Source organism: Pollicipes pollicipes, unplaced genomic scaffold (assembly GCF_011947565.3).
Source record: "Pollicipes pollicipes isolate AB1234 unplaced genomic scaffold, Ppol_2.1 Scaffold_4740;HRSCAF=5597_pilon_pilon_pilon, whole genome shotgun sequence".
NCBI lineage: Eukaryota > Metazoa > Arthropoda > Thecostraca > Pollicipedomorpha > Pollicipedidae > Pollicipes > Pollicipes pollicipes.
The window spans coordinates 40,305,499-40,316,360 of NW_023596545.1; the positions used below are offsets into that span (position 1 = coordinate 40,305,499).

The 10,862-nt window shown below is 51.8% G+C and overlaps 2 protein-coding genes across 4 annotated transcripts; one reads left to right on the plus strand and one right to left on the minus strand.

The window, feature by feature from the left end:
- Positions 1-105: 105 nt before the first annotated feature.
- On the plus strand, positions 106-6,785 carry LOC119099210 (U6 snRNA-associated Sm-like protein LSm5). 3 transcript variants are annotated; one of them, XM_037222322.1, is made up of 4 exons: positions 106-173; positions 4,458-4,534; positions 6,118-6,314; positions 6,646-6,785. In XM_037222322.1, the coding sequence occupies exons 2-4, from the start codon at positions 4,489-4,491 to the stop codon at positions 6,676-6,678; spliced, it is 276 nt and encodes a 91-aa protein (XP_037078217.1). In that variant the 5' UTR covers positions 106-173; positions 4,458-4,488; the 3' UTR covers positions 6,679-6,785. The 3 variants fall into 3 exon arrangements, with proteins under 3 accessions (XP_037078217.1, XP_037078219.1, XP_037078218.1); XM_037222324.1 differs by lacking the exon at positions 106-173 and adding an exon at positions 2,465-2,576; XM_037222323.1 differs by lacking the exon at positions 106-173 and adding an exon at positions 2,465-2,572.
- A 146-nt stretch (positions 6,786-6,931) lies between these two features.
- Positions 6,932-10,736, minus strand: LOC119098382 (proline-rich receptor-like protein kinase PERK2). Its single transcript, XM_037221299.1, has 6 exons — positions 10,252-10,736; positions 9,282-9,583; positions 8,823-8,881; positions 8,665-8,792; positions 7,707-7,866; positions 6,932-7,455 (listed from the first exon to the last, which is right to left on the minus strand). Exons 1-6 carry the CDS (start codon positions 10,533-10,535, stop codon positions 7,117-7,119), a joined length of 1,272 nt encoding a protein of 423 aa, XP_037077194.1. The 5' UTR covers positions 10,536-10,736; the 3' UTR covers positions 6,932-7,116.
- Positions 10,737-10,862: the final 126 nt, after the last annotated feature.

The window sequence follows — 10,862 nt, forward strand, 5'->3', positions numbered from 1 at the left end:
TTCCCTCCATAAAGAGCCATATGGAAGGGATATGGCAGCGTGCTGTTTTTGATATCTATTGTGACGCAGAGCATTCATTTTCTGCGGTGCGCATCCATCGTGAGGTGGCGGTGCTCCGTGTCCGCAGTGGCGTTCTGTGCAAGTGTATTGTGTGTCAATTGCGCCTGCCACAGGTAAGGTATCTATGCTGTTGGATTTTTTGCGGTTCGGTGTGTGAGATTCTTTACTGACAGCCACAGCCATGAGAAGGCTGCACATTTGTATTGGCCTAGAAATTTTGAACTTGGGGTCTCACGGCCAACACTGATGGTTTTGTTAACCGCACCTTACCTTACCTTACCCTACCTTATGGTGATAGAGAATTATAGAAGTTCACTAACCCTGTCGGTCCCGGTCTTGTCGGGTCCCTGGTCTGGTGACCAAACAGTCTCAAGTTATGGATAGAGTTTGTGTGTATTGTGGGATGTCATGCATGATGCCAGCCCAGTGCATATGGGGCCTGGACTTGAACTGTTCAACTGAGGTTGATGATATGACTGGGTGTAGAAGGATGTTCTAACTGTTGATGACCCAGTGCTAAATGAGTGATGACTGATGAGAGTTTGAGGTTTTCTTAGACCCATTGGTGGTCTCTTGTCACCTCTGAATTGTGTCTTGTCAGGAACTCCACTTCTGACAACATACATCTGTGACACAACTGATACACTGTCACCATGTCTCCCCTGCATTGATGGTAGCACAGGGAGGAGGAGGAAGAGTCAGGCCTCTTGGGGTATGGCTGGTGCCTCACTTCATTGACAAGACCCCTGAGTTATTGCTGAACCTGCTCCAACAGCTCCTGGTCAAATCTGCCCAATGGTTGAATCTGCCAAAGGGGCCTCAGATGACATTGCCATACTTTAAGCATGAGCATACTAAGACCTTGAAGAGCAGTGGCAGCATGTGAACATTGATGTTGGCAAACGACTGTCTCACGACCACCAGCATTTGTTTGGCTTTTGAGATCACTTCAGCTGTCTGCATGTGAAATAAGGGTCTATGATGATCCATGATATGATGATAATATGATAATATGATGATGATATGATAATATGATAAATATGATAATATGACAATGATATGATGGTCTATGTTGATCTATGATCCACGAAGATCCTGAGTTCCTCTTCGGTTAGCCCAATGTGATTTCTCTCCTGTTGAAGAAGCACACCAGTCTCAGGTTGCAGTTCCAGATATGCATTAGTTTGCACTTGGTTGCATTAAAGGGGAGCAGCCACTCCTTAGACCACTCGGCCAGGGTGTGGAGGCCGACCTGCAGAGGTGATTCAGTCGGGGACCTGGGGACACAAGAGTAGATCTTGGTGTCGTCCGTGGACATCTTGACCATGCTTCACACTTGATCTAGTAGGTTGTTTGTGAAGGTTATGAATAGTGGTGGTCCTAGCACTGATCCTTGTAGGATGCTGCAAACAGTGTCGATCTAATCCAACCTCAAGATCTGGAGCTGCACTCTGCATCCGGTGGGTAAGGAAATCCCTGATCCAGCCCGGCAAGGCACTTCTCATACCACAAGCATGGATTTAGGAGAGCAGACGGTTATGAGGCACAGAATCAAAGGCTTTGCTGAAGTCTGGGTATGGCATGTTCACCGCCTCTCCAAGCTCTACTGGGGCACTCCAATCTGTCATAAGGTTTGATGGCTGGGTGATACAGGATCGTTTTGAGAGAACCCACGCTGGGCTGCTTGAAGAACACCAGGGTCCGAAAAGTGATGAACTAACACACCTCTCACAAAAGATTTGAGTGTCTTGGAGGGAATGGCAGTAAGACTTACTGGGTGGTAGCTCACTGGGGACTGTCAGTTACCTTTCTTGAAGACTGGGACTACCTCACCAAGCTCCCACTCCTGGGCAAACCTTCTGAATGCCAATTATTTTAGGAAAAAACATGTTTAGGGGTAGTGCCAGGATGTCTGCAGACTCACAAAGTGGCCTTTGGTGCACATCGTCTGGCCCAGGGGTGCTCAAGGTCTTGAGAAGAGTCAATTTCTTTGCCACTGCCTGGGCAGAGATGTTCATGTCATCCAGGAATGGTTCATTGAAGTTGCAAGAGATAACAGGCAGGGCACTAGCTGATTCATTTATGAAAAAGCTGGCGAAAAATTTACTGAGCACATTGGCCTTTGTTTCATTGCTAAATAACACTCCATCATTGCCATGAAGCTCTTCTGTCCTGAATCTTGTGTGTGGTCTTTACTGGGCATGTATTTACGCCATGGCTGTCCCTAACTTTTGTTCAGCTGCGTCGCCCTTGGTTTCATGTACAGGCTCTTTGGCCTAGGCTGTCTCTTGATGGAGCAGACCTCAGTAGCCCAGGCGATTTTCTCTTTGAAGAACTTATAGGCATCTTCAACATTGAGGTTCTCCATCAGGGACCAGTCCATTAACCTGAGGATGTCTGCCAGGTGCTCGTAATTCGTGTGCGTCAGCTCGCGGAGACGAGGAGATTGCAGCCCAGAGTAGCAGACCAAGGTGTACCTGATCAACCACATGGTTGCTGTTTCCAAGCCCAGGCAGGTATTCGATTTTGCTGACCATTCCCTCCTTGTTTGTTAATATGAGGTCCAGGACATTTGTAGCTTCACCCAGCCAGTGGCATGTGGACCGCTGGACATGCTGGAACAAAAAAACCCTGGAGGGTCTCCATCAGTGAGTGGGTTGGGTGGCTCTCTGGAGCTGATGACGGCTCTGTTCCCTGGTCAATCTGAGGCAAGTTAAAATCGCCTACAATCATCAGGTGAGAAAACTGGTCTCTATACACTCTTTGAATAAGGTCTTTCAATTGACACACTGTCTTTGATGTTGCCTGATGGGTTTCTGTGTATGCAGCCAAGTATTTAGGTGTCCTTCCCACTTCAAGCCATTTTCAGCCACACTTGCTCCAGGGTACTTGGCCTAGAGGAGTGTTTTGCTGCATTTAGTAGGTTAGACACATAGACACATATGCCTCTCTCACCACTAGATGGTGCAATGGGAAGCTTCTGGGTTTGGGGAGGTCATTGGTCAAAAGCATGATATCTGGCTTGCTGTCAGAAATAAGCATACACAAGTCATCCATTTCACTGATGAACTGGTCTACATTGGTGTATGATACCTTCAGACCTTGCCTCCCATGCACTGTGCAGCATTATGTAGTCCTTGTGGACCTAAGGAGCCAGGATCAGCCTGAGCATGAGTATAGTAATCCATGAATCCATCCTGAGTGGCTGAGGTTGTTGTGGGCCAGCAGTCCTGCTAGGGTCCCCGGAGCCCCCAGGACCCTGAGTAGGGTGCCCTATAATATCCTCACCAGCAGGGTCCAATACATGGGGGCATCTCACTTGGGTGCCCCTTAAGTTCCCACTCAGGTTAGTCATTGTTGGTCCTGGTGGGAGAATGATGCGGTGCCTCTGGGACCATCAATTGGACAGGCTGCTAGAGGTGTTGATGTTTCATCAATTTGGAGGATAGATGGAGCTGCCATTGGTACAGTAGGATGAACTACACTGGTACCTCTGGGCCTGTCAGGTACTTGTGTTGATGGGCACTCTGCCTGATGACCTTGTCCTGCCTGATCAGTAGGTCGAGCTCACTTGTCTCCCTTCTCCTAGGGTGCATCTCTCAGTTTCTTATCCTTCTCGCTGTCTTTATGGGCTTTGCTGTAGGTCCTAACCATCTGACATTCAGATGATTTATGGCTGAGACTATCAGTTTGACCCTGGCCATGTGTGAAGTTTTATGCTCAGCTGTCCCCATGCCCTTGAACTAGGGATTCATCCAGCAATTTTGACAATATGTGTAAGACTGGAGAAATGAATTGTATGTTGTTTTAGCAGTTTTTATCATTTTTCAGTGTTCAGCTCTCCCCTGCCCTCAACTGATTTTGTGAAACTGTCCCAATGCCTGGCATATAAGGAAATATATATATATATATATATATATATATATATATGTATATATATATATATATATATATATATATATATATATATATATATATATATTCATATGTATATAATACATAATTTGATTTTGACAACAGAGATGAGTAACTTGTTTATTAGTGCATAATTGATGTAAAAAAACAAACTGAAATTGGATGTCATATGATGGGTTTTATGGTTTATATCTCCAGGCTATGTTGGTTTTTCAAACAGCATAGCTGTTTTTAAACTTAAGTACATGATATATTCACAGATTAGACATTCTTGCTCAGCTTCTCTGTAGGGCAGGTGTTCCTTGTCTTAAATCGCCTTGACACATAACAAGTAGACCCCCACATGTTTTGTTGTTCTCTTTTGCACTTGAAAGTCATATGAGTGACCAGTTCATGTCCAAATCTGCATGTGGTCTGATATTCTGGTCCTGCTTATATGTTCCCATTTGTTTACTGTGTGATGTGTTACTGTTTTGTTTCAGTTGTGTGCCATTACAAGGATCAGTCTGAATCATGACGGCTGTACCAAACCCCAGCAGCACTCAGATACTTCCTTTGGGTGAGTTGGCTGCAGATGCAGACTTCAAAACAGGACTGGCCATCACATCATCCAGCATTATTTTGTTGAGTAATGAGATGACAGTGACATGTGCATGTTGAAGTCCAAACTTATGCTCTGTACAGTGCCAAAGCTTTACACAAACATTGCACTAGAAATGTGCTATGTGCTTATTGATTGCAGGCTGATACTAGCTACCTTCAGCTAATGTCTTTTTCTGTAGATGGCGAATAATTCCTTGTGGGACTGCACCCACTAGTCTGGGATTCCACATAACAAGGTGACAAAGTATGCAAAGTGGTCCATTATGAGTGATGACTGATGTGATGCCACCAGTCAAAAGTTAATATTGGAACAAAAATTGCTATTTTTAATGGGTCAAATGGAGTCTGGGGGCATATTCTGGCACCACAGTATTTGCACACCTTGTATCATATCATTGTTAACCTGTGACCAGGTGATGATTTAACTGGTTGGGCTCTAGGTGTATAGATCAGACTTGCAGACAAGCTGTTTACTGGCACTCACCCTCATGAGTGGTTGAATATTCTTTGCTTGCATGGGGAGGGACTCAATCTCACCCCCCCCCCCCCCCGAGGTCTCAGAAACCGAGAAATCTAGAGACACTTAATTCACAGGGTATATTGGCCTGTATGTGAACTCACTTATGTCAAAATTTGATGTTCCTGGGTCACATCCTTCAGGTCAAATAAGGTCAAATGAGGTCGAACTCCAGATTGGTGTCCAAAGTGCCCCCAGAACTTCTCATCAACCACCACAAACCTGGATACATGTTCTAAGTAAAAGGTCACTGGTGCTCATTTAAGGGTGGTGACCTTGTTTGACCTTTGAAAAATTCTGTTGATCAAAAACATGCCAGACTGCTTTGATTCTTGCATTGGAATAACCGTCAAGGCAGCATTAGGCAAAGCATTAGACAGCATGCTCCTGAAAAAATGTGGACTGGTGTCATTTTAGGTCTGACTTATTCTGACCTTTGAGAAATCCATGGAATTTGTAAACTGTGTTTCCTGTTATCAACAAATTCAAAATAAGCACCAGAAACTACCATATACAGCAAGCTCCAGGGTGAATGAAAACAGGTTGGTTTTAGCCCTGGTCCGACCTTCATACCTGAACTTAGGTCAATTGAACTTTTTAATTCAATTTTTTGACACTTAGGGAGTCCATCACAGAGATGTGTGGCTTCATCTAACACCCCATTGTTGCATCAGATTGAACGATTCCCCAGACATTGTCTTTGCTGATTCCATGGCCTGACTGGCCCGCCGTCGATCAGTGATCTTACAAGGTATATCTAAGTATTTGATACCAAACGACCCGGCATTCAGTTGTCTACAGCTGTGCAAAATTTGGCGCGGCTATGCCAAGCCGTTCGGAAATCATTCGGGGAAAACCTTTGGAGCGGTCAAATAGCCTCCCCCCACCCGAGCGTGTGTTAACATTCAGGGATAGGAGCAGTTCTGCATGAGGGCACTTTATCGTGGTTAGAGAAGGTTACAGAGGGAGCAAACGCATCAAATTGCCGGCATCCTCTCCTGATGGCGCTTCTGCATCTCCAGAGCTCGTGGACAAGTGCATCGGGTCCCGGCTACACATCATTATGAAGAACGACAAGGAGATCGTGGGCACACTGTGCGGGTTTGACGACTTTGTCAACATGGTGCTGGAGGACGTGACGGAGTACGAGAGCACGCCCGAGGGCCGGCGCATCACCAAGCTGGAGACCATCCTGCTCAATGGCAACAACATCACCATGGTGAGGGGGCTGCAGCTGAACGAGCACTGTCCTGGGTTGGATCTGCAGTTGTGGGAAAGGTCATGTCAAATACCTAGCAGGGAATGCACATTTCGGGGAACTTCTATTTACTGGGGTAGTTGCTTTCCAGCATCTTCCCAATCACCTTGGAGGTGGCATTTCCATGTGCTGTGGCTGTGGTGTGCTGAAACTGCCTTGTAAATATGAAACTCGCTTTGGTGAATTGGGATTCATGTCTAGCCTAGTGTTCACTCACATCACAGTTAGTACTTTACAACTTCCCCCAACGCTGGACCTCGGGTGGGCAGTGACGGGCATCATTTCTTTTCAGCTGGTGCCTGGTGGTGAGATGCCCGACAACTAAGAAACTCCTGGTGCGCTGGTGTATCATGTTGCATCGAGTCATGTGTGCACACCCATCTCATGTGTTGCAGCCGCCCATTTACGTAAATATATGTTGGTGAACAATAATTTTTCGGCCATGTGTTGAACTGCTCGCATCATTCTTCAGCGCCGGGTTTATGGGATTCCCCAATGGGCCGCTTCGTGTGCAGTATACCGTACAAATAACCACATGATCCGCGAGGCGTGACAAGGCTTTCGATATTGATGGATATATTTTGTATGCTTGTGACGATGAACGACAAAGGGTAACAACGAAATTGTAAAGGTGTGCGACAGACGACAACACAATTGTATAAACGAACAATCAACGAAAACGGTAAAATTGCGACAAATCAACGTGGAATATAACGCAGACGTGTCACAGTCCGTCCGAGTCAGCGCAGTATGCAGGATTGCGTTAGCAGAACGCCGACGGCCAATGACCCGTGTTGTCTAGTTGAAGCATCCAGCGCTCCAGCTCCGCCGCGTCCGGCCTGTTCTCCGCGTGCTGCGCCCAGCAGCGCTCTACCACCTCTCGCCATCTTCCGGCATTGGCGGGCACTTCGGGTTCAGGCCGCCGCCACCGAGCGACCACCACGTAAATGACGACGTCTGCCTCGAGGCTAGCGAACGGCCTGTAGCCGGTGAGCAGCTGCCACGTGCAGACGCCGAATGAGTAGATGTCGGCGCGGCAAGTGGCGCACTCGCCGCGGAACAGCTCGGGCGCCATGTACGGCACCGTGCCGCGCACCCCGCTCTGGGGAACGGATCAGGGCCGACCGATCACGTCAAAACGCAGTCTCCGTTTTTGCATGCCTTGATGGCAGAGTCCCACGCATATGGCGCAGAAAACCATCGGAATGCGTTAGATACAATCCGAAGAGCAAGCATTGGATGCGAATGGCTCCGAACACAAGCTGACAATATTGGTCGAATAATCACCAAAACAAGGTCGGACATGTCCACGAGCGGCGGCTGTTGCTTGGGGAGCCCTCTGACATCACTCACCCCCCTGGCGTCGGGGTCGCCAACGCAGCGCGCGCTGCCGAAGTCTCCCAGCTTGATGTCGCCAGAGTCGGCCACGATGACGTTGGCCGGCTTGACGTCCAGGTGGATGACGCCCTCAGCGTGGCAGTAGGCCAGCGCTGAGACCAGCTGGCTGGCGTACCTGGGGCCGGGCGGCGCGGAGTGGCGTCAGGTGAACACGCGGAGACGCGCGGGCGGCGTCATTGGCGGCTAACGGAGCCGAAGCCGTGTCACTTTGCCATGCTTAACGGAGTAGCTGAACAAAATATATTTGGTGGATAAACCGATCGATAACCGATCGGTAATGGCCAACCCGATCCTTAAAATAGACCCTTAAACCGGGCTTAACAAACTTCTTATCACCTTTTTTACCACCATCGTTTGAGTGGATGGGGAATGGAGCCCCTGACTGAATAGGATGCGTGCCTGATCATGAGCCAGATGAGCACGCACATGGCCTCCTGATGCGCCCGATGGTGTGACATCTCGCACCAAGCGCTACAGCCTCGGCTGCCACTGAAACGGCAGCCGAGGCGGTCGGTGTGCCAGACCGACCCGTCATACTGACGGACCCTCCCACCAAGCGGCAGCGGCCCCTCCCAGCGGGCGGCAACGGCTCCCTTCCACCTGGCGGCGACGGACCGCTCCCAGCGGGCGGGCGTACCCATCCCACCGGGCGGCAGCGGACCTCTCCCACCGGGCGGCGGCGGACCTCTCCCACCGGGCGGCGGCGGACCTCTCCCACCGGGCGGCAGCGGATCTCTCCCACCGGGCGGCAGCGGACCTCTCCCACTGGGCGGCAGCGGAGCTCTCCCACCAGGCGGCGGCGGACCCCTCCCACCGGACAGCAGCGAACCTCTCCTACCGGGCGGCGGCGGCCCCCCCCCCCCCCCCCCCCGCTGGGTGGCGGCTGACCCAGCTTGCTGCGTGCGCGGCCCACCTGCCGACGGCGGCGACCGGCAGGGGCGCGTCTCGGTCGTCCAGCAGCATCTGGAGCGTGAGGTCGCCGCAGTACTCCATCTCGACGGTGGAGAAGGCGGCGTTCAGGCCGTACACGCCGAGCACGGCCAGCACGTGCGGGTGGCGCAGCCGGCGCGCCAGCAGCTCGCCGGCGGAAGGCTGCCTACCGCGGAGCACCTTCACCGCCACTGCCCGGTCTGGCGGCCGAAGGGGCGTGGTCACGGCTACGGTGGTGTGCAGGAGCGAAACCATCGTCAGCACCGCGGCGCGACCTGGCGGGAACGCGAAAATAGGAAGCATGTGGGTGTCTGTTCTGCAGGACGGTGTGCAATTGTGTGTCGGTGGAGGCCAGCTAAAAATGTTTGCGTCGTGGCGTCGCAATGACCTTGCGACTATCGCTGCGTGATGTTGGAAATGACACCATTTCAACTTATCATTAAAAACAATAGGGGAAACCTTTTGCCCTCTAACCATCAAATAGCCAAAGTGATATAAACTCATGGCTGAACATACCGTTCGAAGTACCCTCACTACTTAGCATCCGTTCCAAACCCATGACCTGCCAGTGTAACAGACAAGGTCGCATGACTGGGTTACCTTTGCGCTTGCCGAGCACAACGGTGCCAAACGAACCGCGCCCGAGCACAGGAGCCTCGGGGTGTCCGTCCAAGCCATTCTCCTCAACCTCCCCTCTCTCTGGCGTGTCGAACTTGAGGCCCGGAGACGGCGGCAGGAGCTCGCCGGTCGGCCGGGCCGCGTCGGCGCTGGGCGGCGGCGGCGGCGGCGGCGGTGGGACGGCGTAGGTGACGCCGAGGGCGTCCCCCTGCGGCAGCGCTGGCGGCAGCTCCTCCGGTGGCGAGCCAGGGGTGACCAGCAGTCGAGGCTGCGCGAGCACCGGTCTGCGGATGGGGACAGCGGGCAGCGCGGCGGCGCGATGGGGGCGACATCTGTGCGCAGACATGTCCGTGAAGTCAGCAATTTATTCAGCGATTTTGACATTGCGCAGAGGGGCCTTACGACAGGTCGCTCGTCCTTACGGCTGTCGCCAGACCGCGTCGGATGTCTGCCTGCTGTCAAATTGGCTTGCATTGGCGCCTGGGACACCAGATGGCATACACTTAGAAAACAATGCCGATGTTTGGAAACGCTGGCGGCTGCTGCACAGCTTCGCTTGTAAGAAAACCGAAGACGAAAAGTACGCCCTTGAAATGCACATGCTACGATGATAAAATGTCTCCTGGTGCAGTTCTGCATTCTGGCTAGCTTACAGCTACCAGTATGCGTCCAAGTTGGATTCACATTGTCGAGGGAACGGAACTTGCTGTACTGCTTGTGATTATTTACTTTCAGTGGGTACGACAACCGGAGCGAATGGCTTGTGTGAATGCTGCAGAACTCATAGGGCGGTTGTTTTGAGACTTAATGCAACTGGTAATTGCATACAGCACACGGGACTCACATTGAATGATCCCAGAGGCAGCCTGGCGGGGCTGGATCGTGGGGAGCTGCAGGTGCCTGGCAATGGAATGTTGAGTCTCCGGTACGATCGATCCGGTTGGTGACTCACCGTCGCCGGGGCGGGTCGGCCCCCAGTCCGGAGCGGAACAGAAGCGCCGCCGGTGACACCGTCGACCCCCGGCGCTCCCGCCGGCCGGGGTCAGTGACCCCGAGGACGGGTGTCGCGCTTCCCGCCGACAACGGGGTCACCGGGGTCAGAGGCGGCACGTGAAGAGAGCTGCGCCGAACCGCGCAACCGGCCGCCCGGCAACAGGGCGACGCCGAGGTGCCGCCGGTCGGGGTCAGTGACCTCGACCGGCAGGTCATCTGCAGCAGGTGCCTGGCACGCGACATGACGTCGCCCGGGTGTCACGGCCGTCTCGGTGTCACTGTGCGAGGTTGTCACCAGTGTAAGAGGTCACATGGCACTGACCGCGGAAATCCACGAACGCGTTTGTTTGCCGTCTCTGATGGTGCACGACTGTAACGCTTGTGGAACACCACATCAGAACGTCCCGCTGCTATCACTGCGGCCCGGAAAGAACCAAACCTCTACCGCTGGCACCTGTGAGAAGAGTGAGGGAAAGTGAAGGAAAGTGAGGGAAACTCTCCACCTCACCCTGGGGCATGCAACACCCGTCCTTGACCCTGGGACCCAGGGGCGAGCCAAGCTCAAGTGGA